This window comes from Cariama cristata, unplaced genomic scaffold (assembly GCF_000690535.1).
Source record: "Cariama cristata isolate BGI_N322 unplaced genomic scaffold, ASM69053v1 scaffold19909, whole genome shotgun sequence".
In the NCBI taxonomy this organism is placed as follows: Eukaryota; Metazoa; Chordata; class Aves; order Cariamiformes; family Cariamidae; genus Cariama; species Cariama cristata.
Window position 1 is genome coordinate 39,830 of NW_009635520.1, and position 16,304 is coordinate 56,133.

Here is a 16,304-nt window from a genome sequence, read left to right on the forward strand (position 1 = left end):
AATCAATTAGAATTATAACAGTGAGCTTAAAAAAAAAAAAAAAAATCACCATCTGTCAGAATAAATAAATGATGGGTAGCATTATTCAGCATACTACCTATCAAAGGACTTTTGTCATGTGGTTTGAACTGCATTTTTGTAGATGTTGTGGGATTTTGTTTATTTTGGGTGGTTTTACCTCTTTCATGGAACACAGGCAACAAAGACCTTACCTTAATAAAGCATTTTGTGGTGCTTTTCACTTCCCTTCAGTTTATATACACAACAGGGAAATTAGGGCTTGGGGGGTTTGGTTGATAGCTATCAGTGCAAAGTGTAATCTGCAGAGCACTCTTTACTAGGTATGTAATCACAGGTTACAAAGGAGTAACAAAAACCAGAGAGCTTAGGAGACAATGGCAATAAGGCCACATAAATTTTTATTCAAGACACAAGCACTTCTAAGCCCAGACGAATAATACTCAGCAAGAGCAATTTTAAGAACTGTGTAAGAACACGTAAAATAAAACTCCTTCATATAACCACAGACTGCACATGTAAAACTTTTAAAAGTCACTAAATTCCCATAAAAGAAAATCAAACAACTCTTCCATTAGTAATAAACACAAGAACTAGAAAATAAAGTTTAAACATTGAAAGAGTTTTCACAAAAGTTGTTATTCATGTTATAAGTGACTTATCTAATTAGCACGCACTTGATCATTTAAAAGAATTTAACCTAAGAACTTGGTATTATTAAATCCGTGCTTGAGGAACAAAACAGTTTTTCACTGTTTTTGTAATTCACTAGTACAAGCCATCCGACTGTTCCTTGCAATAATCTTTCAACTTACTTGTATTATTTGGTTACGTAAGTTCTACATACTTGTGAGATTCTTGTAACAAAGCTTAGTCATTAACTGACTCCATGAAACCCACTAGGCACAGGACTCCTGTAGCTGTAATCAAGTTGTTTATGCATAGTAACACTCACCCCATATTGGCAAGTCATCAATGTACATCTGGTACCAATAGTGATTTTTGATAGCATACACAAACGCATCTCTTCTTCCTTTGTCCAAGTCAATTTCACAGTAAGTAGTCTGCATTACATCGTCTGCAAAAAGTGAAAGCACAGTTAATGATTTATTAATGATCTGGCTCAAAGTGAAGGCAAGCCAAGCAAACAGAGGAATGGACATCGCTGGAGTCTTTAACCCCTCTTGGCTATTCTCGAGTAGGTAACAAAAAAGGACATTTAAAAAGGAACCATTAAAGCAATTACATGATTGGTTTTGTAATTCTGCCCTTCCAGGTACAGAAGTCTCCCACTGAGTGGATAAGGAAATGTTTCAAAGTATCCTTTTGCTACTTCACCCACACTAAATTAAGTCAATTTCACAGTAAAGTAGTCTGCATTACACTGTCTGCAAAAAATTAAAGCACAGTTAATGATTTATTAATGATGCAAATAAAAAAATTATTAATGATGATTAATGAAAGGTTTCAAAGTATCCTTTTGCTACTTCACCCACACTAAATTAAGATCCATTACCTGATGGCAGCTTTACCTGGACAGACCATAAGGCTTCTTTTACTTTAACAAAAGATACGTAATTAGTAACAAATGCCTAGAACTGTGTACAGTATTATCTCTCCATTTTAGTATAATCAGGCTCACTGATTATTTAGTATAATCAGGCTCACTAACTAGGAATACTGTTCATAAAAACTAAAACTTTTTAAAGTTCTCAGCAATTTTCAAGAAACTACCATAAAGGAAGAAACAAAGCAATCAAGGTAAAGGTAGAAAAAAAGGACAGAAGGCAAAAATACGAATAATGCAAAGAACGCACAAGAGGCTGCATTTGGAAACAAAAGAAATCCACCTCTTTGAGTCAGAAAGCTATTTTTCTCCATCTACAATTTGTAAGTAATGCAGTTAGCTGCTATTCTTTCATATCCCAATCTCCTTCCCTAGTGTTTCCAAGTGAAAAAAGACAAAAGGCTCATATTTACAAGAATTCAGGCAGCAACAGATTTAGAGACAAACACACACCCCCCTCCACTTCTTAGTAAATGTTCTCACTCTGCAAAGTGAAACAAAGTGAAACGAAGTAATTCCAGCTCCTCCTCTCCTTTTTTTGTCATCACTGGAATCGAGGACCGATTTCTAGTAGAAAAAAATTAATTTGTGCCCCAAGTACAGCTCTAACCTGTATCAAAATTCAGCTTACTTTCTCCTATATATCAACTGCAATATAAACCTTAAAAAAAATAATAAATTAATCACCTGCACAGAAAAAGCACCAGCAAGTAGAATATTTCCAACACAACACATTATTTCTCTGGTAACAACAATTTGTCAAAATGAAAATAGGCACACTACATCCGGTCAAGCAAAACTGAAGCAAAGCCTGGTGAAGCAAGACAGTTAAGAAACTAGCCAACAGCAGTCCCGCGTAGTTACAGTGATTCCTATAGCCCTGGAGAAAATAGTGCCCCTGGCTGTTCTGGAATGGATGCATCTCTTTCTACTATTTCTTATGAAAATCTCAATATATTCTATTTTTGTTTCTTCCAAGACCTAATGAATGCACTCTAAGCTTCATTTTTTCACCGGGAGGGGAAATAAAAAAAATTCAGACTGACTTATTAGGCAATAATACTGCTGCTGGGGAAAAAATGAGCAAAACCATTCAAGTCAACAAGTGTCTCAAGAAGACTTTTAGATCATGGATTATATTTTCAGGGCCCAACTGGAACATTCAGGAGAGGGTAGCCATTAAAATTGGCACTACAGTTGAAACAGAAATCCAGGCCTCAGTTTGCATTTATGCCTCTACTGAGCTGGATCCTATACTTTTTGAACTATATTCGCCCCAAAATGCCTCTGCTTGGCACTTCCTCATTTTAACAGATTTTTTGAGTCATCTTGACATTAATTAAGAGGAAAAAAAATCAGAATCCCTATCTTCTGCATTTGTTGCTAAGTAGAGATTAATTCTTTCCAAAATACTTGGCACTTTATTGTCACTCTCTAGCAGTTTCATACGACAGTCAAATAAAGGACAGCATCTTTCTAATGTTAAATAATTTAACTCACAAAAGATTGTTCAACACACAGAGGTCAAATGAAAATATATTGCGATTTAAAATAGGGGTAAAAGAGAAACTGGTAGAGGCTGTTAAATGAAGCATTTCCTAGTGCTGGAGCATGGGAGTTTGATCTGGGGAAGTGCTATGGGAGCTAGGCTCGTTTTAAGTGGCTCTCTCCTGACTGGTTCACCCCCCACACAGCAGTATCAGTGCAACTGAAGGACAACACAGGGACAGGAACAAGTACTACCAGTGAAATAAAAATCACATGAACTGTAAGTGCTCTTTTTATAGACCTTTCCCATTTTATAGCCTGAATACAGAAGACTTTGTTTGTAGCTCTTAACCAAGACAAATTTGGTATTAGATTGTAATCTAATACCAGGTTACTCCATGGGCTTTCAGACCCCTGGAACTTGCCACCTTTTTTTTTTATTTTTTTTTTTTTGCTAACTGAAATGAGCCATTCTGCATCTAATACTCTCGGTGTAAACAGTGGCTTTTGCAGCTGTAAAAAAAAAAAACAAACCTTTCAAATATCATTTGAAGTGAAGTGACTACACAGGCAACCAACTAGGCTGGAGATAGCAGCATGCCACCAAAAAACTGTCTTCATCCACTTTTATGGATTTTACTCCCAGTATTCAGAATACCAAAAGACATCACAGAGATACTACACTCAACTGTGGATCAACTACGTTACAAGTTACTCCAGTGCACATACACAAAAATGCAGCACTATTTTCTAGAGGTGTTGCAGAAGGAAGTCTTGGGCAAGGAGTTCTCACTTAGAAGTATGGTCATTTAATAAACATTTCTAAATAAGCACAAAATTCAAGTATATTAAAAAAAATCTTTTTCCCGTTTAAATTAATCTTCTCTAATTGGTATTGTATGGTAATGTCAAAAATTAATTTTCTAATCAAAGTTGCCATGATCCCAACGTTCAATACATTTAATAATTCACTAGGTCTCAGGTGCATCATAGAAGATGTCAATTCAAATGCTTGAATAAAGAACTTGACATATTACATAAAAAGCATTATTACTCTAGATTTAGCTTGACAAGAGAATTAAGTCAACTGAAAACTTAAAAGTTTTACGACAATATAAGTGTATGTTAATAATTCATTACTTTCTTCACAAAGATACTTATACTGATTTGAGACCTGTGATATGAGAACATTGTTCATATTCGTAACAGAAGGGAAATCCAGCTATCCTGTATGGTTGCAAGTATCCTTTTATATGACATATTTTTAAATACAAAAAGAAACGCTATTTCATGGATTCTTAAAAAAACACTGTAGATTTGCCCCACCAGTCACCACTATGAGCATTCAAGTGCAAACCTTCATTCTCAGAAGAATACATTTCTGCAGAGCCATAATTTTCTGATTCTATTTCAAAAATACAGGCAAGGTCCACTGATTCAACTGGCAGTTTTACTTACGCAGCCTACAGTACTTCACTTACTGACAGCTGTAGCCTAAATAATTCTTCAAGTATGATGAAAAACATGCAGTTTCACACTTACCTACCACTGCTCTCCAGTCAAAGTATGTTTTTTTATTGCAGAAGCTAATTTATTAGAACAATTCTAATTTCCATTTACTCACTCCAGAGGATATAAAAAGTATAAAATCCAAACCTAATTTAATTTTGTAAACTCTTAGGACACTCACTTAAAGAGGAAAAATACCTGTAATGGTTAGTCTTGCGGTAATCCCAAACACACATGAGGAAAACCATGATTACCTGTTAACGTGGAACTTAGATCTGATTCACATATTCATGAAGAAGATCTGCACGTGTCTTTCAGATGGTCATGCCAACATTTTGAAAAGTAGGTCCCTATGGTTAGGTATTTAAATGCATATTCAAGCATCTAAATGACTACTGAAAGGTACTTGATCAGTTCTTCATTAATTCAACTGTAGATGTTAGACACTCAACACTCCTTGAAGCCTTATCTTTTTCTTAAGAACATATTAATCTTTTGGCGTCAAAACATAAGCTTCTATTTGTTAAGGAAAAAACCAAAGACAAACAAACAAAAAAACCCACACAACAACAACAAACCCCCCCAAACCAAAAAGCCAACAACCACAAATCACCCAACTACTCTGTTTCAATTTAATTGCAGCAGCGTCTGGATCACTGGTGCAAAGGTGGGAGCATGGATCAATCACAAGATAAAAATTATCCGTTACAAAAATAGTTTCAATTTCACTGATATAATCCAGTTACAATTATTTTAAAATAAAGTAATTCAGCCAAGAACAAGATCTACCACTAAAGAGTCACCAAAAAACTGAACTACCATCACAATTCAACAACCAAATTGGAAAAGAATTCTTTATACAAACACTAAATTTTAAGGGCTAGTCTATGAAATTTAAATTTTCCTACACGCATTGGCTACAAATTGCACTGGTTTCATGACAGCTTTTAAGCTTGTAAAAAATGAATCTTGGATAGCAATCCTTTGCTCTGTTTTTTTTACTTTAAAAACCTTTATATCAAGGGGATTTGGATTTCAACAAATTTAACATAGTTTGATATTAAATAAGTACTAAAAACTATTGCTACAATTAATTTATACTTGTTACTCTGAAATTTGGAAAAAAGGGTATTTTAATACTTTTAACAGCAGAGTAAAGATAGTAAAATAGAGTTGACTCCTATCACTTCACTGATCCACTCCCAGAAATAATAAAGCACCTCCTGATATAGAAGCTGCTGGATGCCAGCTAACAGCAAAGACATTATTGTCTTCAACTTTTATCCAGAGGACACAGATTGTAAGGGAAAAAACTAGAAGTATACATGGACAGCTTCCCAGATCATGTACATATACTTAGTCATCAACCAGCTACCATGTACCATCTGCTTTATAGAAAACATCTGACCTGCAGCCACTTTGGTTAGGAGTTAAATTCACTGCAGCTCCAATAAAGATTATCAATCTAAACAGAGCATCAATGTGTTAAAGTTTTAAAAACCAACAAAGGACACGAATGAAGAGGAATTCCCCACCTGCTGGGAAATGTACCAGCACATCAATCACGTATACTTACAAGCCATAAACACCTGATTCTTTTTGAAATTTCTACTCTTCCATACCTATTCAAGGCCTGTTTTGAACATCATCATGCCCCATCTGTCTGGAAGAATACACCCCGATATAGCAACTACATACCTGGTATGCACTGGTAAAGCAATGAGAGGTGCAAAAAGGCACCTGAAAAAACTAGTATGAGTGGAAGACCAGAGCTTAAACTCTGAAGAAACTGTGCTCAATTTTTCACAATAAATAATAGTTATGATAGAGAAAATCTAAAGCTTTCTGTGTCAAAACATCAGCATAAGCAGTTGTGAATCAGAATCTGAAAGTCCTAACCTGAAAGCAAAATAAGACTTAAGGAAACAGATTTACCTGTTGTAAAGAACTACGGAAGACAACAGATAAACTACTATGGTAGGGACATAATCAAAATCAAAACAATCACAAGGTACAAAACCCACAGCATTTTTCCACCATTCTGAATTCGTGTTAGTCTGGGATGATTTTGGCTCCCTGTAGTTCTAAATTCCAAAAGAATTCTCTTAACCAAACAGTAATGGTATCAATTTATACATATTGAGGAGCTCCAGAAGAGTAGATTTGACCAATGCTCTGCTTCTGGCAGAAAATGGCAGAAAACACTCTGGAAAGCTAAACTAATCTGACTACAGACTATACGGTCGTTTAAAGAGGAGATAAAAGATAAACTGAAAGTTTCATCTTTCTCATCCATTGTTTCAGGAAAAAGAACAGGAGCATGCTTACAAATCTAAACCAGTCTGACTACTGAATGTACTTCTGGTACAACAGAGGCTCTACCTTTTCTAGACTCCTAAAGAAGAAAACTTTTCAAGCATTTCAGTCAGTTCCTGATGTTGAGCCAGTCCATTTCCTTCCCTTTGTATCACCTCAACATTTCCACTATAAAAACAGATTACTAAATTACTACCTCTAGGTCAACAAGGAAAAGGGCAGGTCCAGGATGGAAGTGCTGAAAAGTGAGCGACAGAACAGTACAATCTGCTCAGTACTTGCAGCCACAAAATTAAAAACTTGATCTAGTAAAAATTTTATATGATAGGGGAATAAATTAACTACAGATAATCTTCAGAAAATAAATCTGGGGATACTTCATAACAGTAAACATTAACTTGCAAATCTTCCAGTCTTTTCAATTTGGTGCCGCATCTAGAGAGTACACTTGCCACTAGAATAACACAATCTCCTTGTAAAAATGGGGTAATTAAAGAAAGTAAAAATTACACGGAACTGGCTGTAAAAGTAATTATGTATCATATTCTGACAACAGAAGTTTTACTTAATCTTCACAGCCATGTTGAATTGCTGCCAGTTGCCTTCTCTGTTCTTTCCGTTCAGCGTTTCTAAGCGTATTCTGTGAGGTTTGACAGGAAAACTATTTCTCCCATATTGAGTAAAATTTTTAGCAGACTACAAGCCTTGCAAACCAGCAATAGGACTGTCTGCCAGTGTTTGTGCAGGTACAGTTCCTTTCTTAAAAGGAAAGATTCAACTCTAAATTCCTTTAATCCCCTATGCAACTTCAAAATTTATGAAAAATTTATGGTTTTAACAAACTTTTAACCTTATATTCCACTTACCCTACATATAACAAAAACATCACCAAGTTTCTTATTTTGCAGATGTCCAGTTTTGGATAAAACTTTTGTAACTTACAGAAACTAAGTCCCATCTGATTGCAAATGCTCAGACAAGAGATACTACGCTTAAGTTCTCCACGCAGTTAAACACTGCTGATGCAATGAAGTATAGCCCTCTAGGGAAAAAAAGATACATATACACAGAAACTCAAACTGGATTTAATATATAAATGTTAAAATTCAATACAGACAAAAAGAATCCGTTACTATTTGAAGCTCTGCAACTACCAGTCACAGATATCTGAAAGGACTCTGGGTACCAAAGAACACACACAGAGAAATTACGCAATAGAAGACTCGGTCCTGAACACCAAGAAATGTATTTGCAAAAGTAGTTAAATGTCATCTCTGGAACAGTATGGAAAGAGGGAGAGGGCAGGAAACAACAGGCAAAAAATGGACCAGCTCCATCCTGACTGGCATATGATGAGTTAGAGCCAATAATACAAAGGTATTTGTTACAGGTATTTTAAACTAGACAGTAACCAGAAAGATACAATAATTAATTTTGTGTCACGATAGAACTTTGAGATGTTGAACCCTTGCTACTCCTTTCCAACTGCAGAGAGTTGTCAAGTATTCAGCATCATAGGAAAAAATTACATCTTCAGAACTGATAATTCCAGAGTATTAATTCCAGTAAATATACTTTTAATCATTCATAGGCAGAAAGCTTTGTTTTACTTTATAAAACGTAATCAGTTACTTCAGAAGCATGTATCTGCTGCAAGCATCTTACTTAAAAGGCAGATAGACGAAAACTTTACAGTAAACTGAAAAGTCAACAGTAGTAGACAACCCCACAGGGCATTTCAAGCAACAATACGAAATACACTCAGTTGCTAGCAGCAGCAAACTTTCAGTTCTCCTAGATCAAAAATCAAGTTTTAGGAGTTCATGGTTTTTTTTAAGTCACTAAATGCGCTTACAATTGCTTACCTTTAAATTTGATGTCAAGACCACTAAATTCCAATTCAACTCCTTGAAGTGCTTCTCCTAGGGTTTCATGGTAATGGCTGATGCTTTTTTTTGATCCCACACAGAAGGGAAGAGAGAAGTATTTGTATGTTTCTTGGCGATTGTGGTAGGGTCCTACTGTATTCATCCATAAAACAACTTCCTCTTTATCTTGGTACTGAAAGATAAAGTTATTGAGTTAGTTGAGAAGCCCAGGAGAATAAAAATATTCTAGAAAGTCTCTCATTCATATTAACTAGCAAGGCAGGATTGTTCAATCACAGGCAACAGTCACATTTAAAGACAGTCAAATATTTTTGTCTTTTGGGTGGCAGGGATTCTAGGACAAGATTTTCAGCCTGCTTTCCTACAAAAAAGCTTAGTTGATCATACAGTTTTTAGAGTCTATCGCTGAAGTATCAGAATAGGGGGCTTAATACAAATTTAATAGAGAAGATGAAGATGCAGAGAGCAGAAGTGGAGAAAAGCAGAAGTCTCAAAAATAAATCAGTTTTTACAAACTTTGTGGAAACACGCATCAGTTAAAAGCAAAACTCTACTATCTCCACTGAGAGAAAGGATATATCATATTAGCATCTTGTTAAACAAGATCTTCACAAATAAATTAGGCAATCTACCCATGTTGATAGGTATACTGTATTTTCCTAAAATGCAACTCCTTTTCGTTTTTTTAATGTTATAAATTACATTCAGAACTCCCAGAAGAGCACAACGCTTCACAGGAAGCACTAAAATTAAACTGTTGCATACCTACAGTAGCCAAGAAACAAAAAAGTCAGACAGAAGGACTGTATTTTGATGCATTTCCAACAGTCTCACAGTAAAAAAACAGAATATCAAGGAGTTTGGTGGCTGCCATGAAATTCTTTCTGGGAACACCCACCCTTCACTTTCCACAGCTAGTGTTAGCCAGGAAAACTTACTCCTTGGCTAGGAGTCAGTAATTTTTTTCAAGCCCTCATAACTTTTCAACAACACAAACTCCTTAAAGCCATTCAAATACTGCATGAATTCAGGAGAATTAAGTGATTTGAGATCATTACTTGTACTATATCTGAACGCATCTGGATGAGGTATCAGGTTTGCTGATTACTACAAAGCCTCTCACCCCATACAACTTCTTCAGCTACTATAATTTCAACAGATTAGGAGGCACAGTGATCTAACTTTTAAGGCAGAAAAAAAAACCCTACTTATAACTGTACACACCTGCAAGCACAATCACCATATAGATCCTGATTCTTTTTAAAGTACAGAAGAATAAAGTACTATTTTAAGACCAATACACAAACATAGAACACATTGGAGAGGAAAAGAAAGTCAAATGTTAATTATCCATAACTACCTTATAGCACACAACTGAAATACTGAATACAGTTCTGCATCTCCTTTTTTAACAAATGAACAAAGGTTCTTCAACTCCACTTTTTCTGAATAACCACAGGTTAACTCAGAAATAATTAGCTACACGTAGAATGCAATAAATTCTTCAGATGAAGTGTCTAAAAGCTAAATTATTTCCCAAAGTATGTTTGTTCAAATCCTTAATTCCTTTATACTAACATGTCATCTCAATCACAAGCCTTGTCTTTTTTGTTTAAAAAGACATACAAGGGTCATTCCAGCCTCTTATGTGAGTGATCTCCAACAAGAAACTTGTAAATACCTTACTAATTTCATTCTAAGCTGCAACAGAGATCAAACACTTAGCAGTTTCACAAACCTGCCCCATTGCAGAGCACATACTTCAGAACATTTCTGACAGGTGAAGAATGTCAATGAAGGAGCAAAGAAAGAGTAAACAGCACAGCAAGAGAAAGTAGACATTCCTTCTCTCTGCCAACAACCAGAAAGCTTATACCAGCGCAGCACAGCTGTCCAACTTCAAAGAAAGTTAGGAAAGAAGGAAGAAAGAAAGAAAAATCACAGTTCCAACCCACTCAGCAGTAGAAGCGGACAGCGGAATCTGCACTATGATACAGCCTCTAGCTCTTGCCAATCTAGCAAGGGACAAGTTGGTCTCGATCTCTTTCTAGTCTGTTATGCCTAGCACATCTTCTGTTTCTTCCTCTAACAGCTGCAGAACATATTTTCAGCCCTTTCTCAAAATGGTCTTAACTTGTCAAGAGCCTACTTTAGCATTACTCCTCGTAATACAACAGCTTACATGTGAACTGAGCTATGTCTCTGTTCAACCTTCAGTAACAAAATACAACAATATCCTTAGGTCTGTGAATTCATCTTTGACAGCACCTGAATAAAGAAAGCATTGACCATCACTTCACTTATCTTCTTGTTTCTGACCTGCTTCATACTGAGTTGGGACCTCTGCATTTTTGGAACTACACCAGATCACCTTCAAGTGACAGAAACCAACTTTTTAAGAACATACCATCCAAAATCTTGCTACGCTTTCTGGTCTAATAATGTAACTACATCACAATTACAAGATCTACAATAACAAATTTGGTCTTTGCTTGTCTCTTAGCTGCATGATGCTTAACCCTCCTTCAGGGCCTACAAGTTTTACCCACAATGACTCAAGATGCCATCAGTCTGCTCTGGAGAGAAAAGGGACCAAATCAAACATCAGCAAAGAATTCAGTCTATATTTATTACTGCTTCCTTTCCCACGGCCATCCCAGAACAGCACAAGAGAAATCTGTTCAGGACTGCTACATAAATGAACACGGCACCTCAGACATCCCAGGCTGCACCTCACTCACAATCAGCAAGTCCCTGGTCACATCAATTTGCAGTCTATCAGGTGCTCCCAGTGCCCTCCCAAAATTAAGAGGGCTGTAGTAAGAAACCAAGCTTTAGCAACCTCAGCCTGAATTTGGGAGTGGTGGTCATCTCTAGGAGAAACTCGAACAGATTTTCTTCTCCCTGCATTTGTTGAATTTTGCTCACTCTCAATTAAAAAGATGAGCTTTCACGTTTAAATACGTTTCCCTGTCATGACAAATCTCATCGTTATAATCTCACCCTAGCAGTAGGGTAATTTCGTGGCAAGAACTCAGTGCTATCAAAGAATTCAAGTTTGTGGTGGTTTGGGTTTTTTAGTTGTTTTGGTTTTTTTTTTCCCCATTACCGCCTTCACAATATCAAAACATCTACAACAAATAACAGTGCCAACACACTTTCAGGAAAACAATTCTTATTTAGGCAAGATAAAGAACTAGAGTATCTTGTAGGACTGTTCTGTCACCTCTATAGGAGGACTTCTGGGTTCAGAGAAATGAACCCAGTTATACAACACAACTTCCAGGAAAAACGCCACACTACAAGAGAGATAACATAAATAAGTTGCTAAAGAAAGTCCTGGTTCCAAGGGAGCCACAGCACTCAGGTACACTGTATCAGTACCAGTCAGATTTTGGTCAGTACATTCATTGTCAGTCTTGCAGTACTTTCAACTACTGTCATGCTCTTTTCTTTCACCATATGTGGAATTTCCTACAAATTGTGGAGAACTTGGAGCCATAGAGAAAAGAAAGAAAATTTCAGCTCCACAGCACCATCTTTCATTCTCAGCAGAAAGAACATGTTAAGAAACTGTTCTCATTTCATCAGGAACTTATCAGCCTTGGACACACTGGACAAAATGACAAAACAGAAGAACACTGAATTCTTGTTTTACTGTTCTGATATTGGCTGATGAGCAACTGTTCAACTGTACCCTCTGAGCTATGAACACAACACAGCAAATAAAAGTCCTATTGCCTTCTGTTAACCTTAGCAGGCAAGCCAGCAATAACTCATAGTCAAGACCACTGTGGCATAAGACAAGATGTAGAGTCCAACAGTCTCCTTCAAAAATTATTAGACATCAATATAAAACTTGCATAACTAACTGTAAGTGTGATAGTTTCCTTATCTTCTGCTACATAACCATCAAACAAAATACTCTGACTCATTGAGATTCCACCAGACCCCAAAAAACACAAAAAAAGTGTCAAGAACTCCCTATCAATACAGGTACGGAACAAACAAAAGAGGAAGTCAGCTGCAATGTGCAAGAATATCCATGTCACACATCCAACAAGTTAAATTCACCAAGAATAGCTGTCATCATAAGAGATCTAAATAAAAATTTCTTGCTCTCATTCCACATATAAGGGTCCTGAACCACTATCTTGACGCATCACTACTATAGGACTTTTCTAAAAGAAACAAACATATTCCTATTACAGCTGTACCTAAACTACTGAGGCTTGCAACAGGGGCAAGTAGTAATGAAATAACATGTCAAATGTTAAAATAACTTGAAGTAAAATTAATGACCTGCAGAGTAGACTCCAGATAACAAGTGACATAAATCTAACAGCTAGAGTTACACTTATGCGTCAACGCAATTTTATCTTCATCCCTTATGAAAATAAGTGCCAAACACCTTCCTAACATGAAGGACTTATTTTGCTGTGCTGAAGTACTGCTATTTCAGAAATTCTTTTTGTTCTTCATTCTCCTTCCTGACTTGTTTGCACAGAATTAGATGGTGGAAAGGCAGCTTTTCACATGGCAGAAGGTGGACACCAATGTCCTATTAAGAACACAGTAACTGACAAGGCAAAAACGGTCAACAAATAAGATGCTGCAATCTCTACCCTGGTATATCTCAGCAAGCTCTTGTGATTTTGGTTCATATGAAGGGATAATATACTGCATACAGCCCAGAGATCGTAATTAAATTCACAGACACAACAATTCATCACCTTGGTAATGGTGCCAGACTTCAGAGTTCACTACTTCCAAACAGGAGAGACGACTACAAAACACAATTTTAAATACTTTTTATTACTGTAATTTATGAAAAATACAGTAGTCATTCTGTAAGCACAGCAAATTTGGTTTTGCATATTTTTCTGCACCAAGCTTAATACCAGCTCAGTAATTTCAGTAACTATATGGAGTATATAATGATTTATCTCAACTATGCAAAACTACAGGGCAGCCTGAACAAGTCTCAGCATCAACACAAGTTACCTATCATATGCTGATACAATCTGATTAATGGGAGGTAAACCTTCAGAAACGTTTTTCCATAATTGCCACCCAGGTGGTAGAGGACTAATCTGCACCTCAAGTGCAACCACATAGCAGCTACAACCCTCATCACAGCTGGGGACATCTGTTCTAAAGCAGCACAGTACGGTCACACTGCTGGTTCAGAGCACTGAGCTACAGAGATGTTGTGCGTGTGCAAGCTAAAATCACATTAAACCTACGTATACTGGCAACAAGGCAACACTATCATTCTAGTCCCCTGTAGAATATTAAACTGGCATGAAGCTTGTGCAGTTTGACCTGGCCAAGCATGGACTTCTTCCATGACAATACAACTACTGAAAATTTGGGTGTGCGCACCCCTTTGAGGCTTAATACAATTTCCATACATCTGTATGGTTTAGAAACTACTCAAGCATAGCAATACTGAGACTATCTTCAGCATAGTACATGCATCTTTCTTTCCTGTTACCCAATGCAGCACTCATGATGTGGAAAGCAATTTAATGTTCTCTTTGCACAACTGAAGAAATTAGCATGGTAGTCCTAGAAACAAACTATTTATTCTACAAAACAATTAAGGCTACATTAAGTCAGTTTATGAGACTGGCAGGTTGTTCATAGTCTTTTTTAAACCATGAAAACACTCCGCAAAAAATAATGGACGGACAGAGAGGATTACAACTACCAAATCTTACGTGATGATTCAGCAAAATAAATTGAAATCAAGATAGTTTCTTTTAGAAAGCATGCAATTTCACTCCTTTTCTGAAGCTGAAGTCTTGAGTGTGGCTTTCCACAATGCAGTTCCTTGAACACCCGCACGTCTTTCAAGGGAAAAAGGACCAACATTATCTGTTACTGGCAGAGTAAAGCTGCAGAAGCAGGATAGGAAATAAGAGAGGCAGCAAGTAAGACAACTGCTGAGTAATATCCCAGGCTTCTAGTCCCCACTATCTTACCGATATTCTAACTATCAAGCACTGTGATAATACTCAATGTTTGCAGCTCACATCCACAGTCTATTAAATTGTAGATTTCAGTCTCATGCTCTCCTTCGGATAAAGCAGGTTATTTCTAGTAATGTGTCTTCATTTCTCTCTGAATTGTCGGCCTCATCAAAGCATGGCTAGAACTGTACCAGCAGCACAGCCTGAACTATTGCACAGGCAGTCCTTTTACACTTCCTGGATGCACAAGGCTGCTCAGGCACACCACGTCCTGCTTCTGTGACATTTATTTCATTTCTTCAAAATGGAACCATAAGAACTTCGAAAAGGAATCAGGCTGCTTGTCTGCACACAACTTTGTATGCAAAGAGGTATTTTACATGCACTGAAATGTTTTCTGCAGTGTTTCTCTAACTGATAATTTACAGATACTATACAAATTTCATGATCTTATGTACGAATTTTAAACAAGCTTTACAGGCTCAGGGCTTTAACATACTTTAACATCAGGCTAACAGTCAAACAAAAAAGCTTTTCTCAGTCATTATAAATTTGGATTTTGCTGTGCAGCATAGACCGGGTTTTGTTTATTTTTTGATGTTTGTCATGTATTTCCATGTTCAGGGAGCACTGATAACTAAACAGAAGCAACATTAAAATTAAAATGTTACCTACTCCATAGACCATTTCCCCACAACAAAAAAAACAGGATATTTCAGAGTATTTTCATGGTTTGCCTACTACACCATCAACTCCAAGAAGTCTAGCAACAAAAGATGTGAAAGCAAAGGCCAGGCAGAAGCACACCAACCCTGCTTCTGCAGGATCAGCATATATTGTGATAAGGCCACCAATATCTCACCTGTACTATCACTTCCACAAGTAAAAGCCCAACTATCAAAGAATGGTGCAATTATCAGAATACAGGCAAAAAGCCGGTACATGACACACTCTGAAGCAAGAAAATAAGTTAAAGAATCAGCAGACAAATTTTCAGTTAGTTTCTGATAAATTGTTCTGTTGTGGTCTGAAGTTATGCTGCTGCACTGTCTTTTGATAACAGAGATTTTAAATTCTGTTCAAATCCCAATTTCTCTTCACTTACTATTGATTCTAAATACTCAAGTCTTTATCTTATAATTATATTTATACTATTTTTTCCCTAAAGAAATGCAGATTTTGTTTTAAAAGACTAATTCAAATTTAAGATACAGGATCTAGCTGTTGATCCAATGAAGCTATCCATACCTAATATCTCCAGAAACATAAGTACTTATAGTCCCAGAGCTTCATGCAGTTTACCTCTCACAATTATCTTTTATAACTGTAGGACTGCATAAGCAAATATTATAAAATAAAGGATGCATATAAAACATTAACAGCCAATTTATATTAACACAAAAATACATATTATAGCACATGTGTGTATTATTCTATAAATATATGTTATTATATATTATAGCAGCAGTAAAATAATTAAAAAATTTATCTGCTAACATGAGGCATTAAACACTTAAGTCAGTACTTCTAACACCACCTTAA

At 36.4% G+C, this 16,304-nt stretch overlaps 1 protein-coding gene across 1 annotated transcript in view; it reads right to left on the reverse strand.

Moving 5' to 3' along the window:
• Positions 1-8,953, reverse strand: part of TM9SF3 (transmembrane 9 superfamily member 3) — a 38,529-nt gene extending 29,576 nt beyond the window's left edge. Inside the window, exons 1-2 of the mRNA XM_009707590.1 lie at positions 8,764-8,953; positions 974-1,096 (exon numbers count right to left, since the gene is read on the reverse strand). Coding sequence (XP_009705892.1) covers positions 974-1,096; positions 8,764-8,929 — 289 coding nt within the window. The 5' untranslated portion in view covers positions 8,930-8,953. The remainder of the gene's footprint in view (positions 1-973; positions 1,097-8,763) is intronic.
• Positions 8,954-16,304: the final 7,351 nt, after the last annotated feature.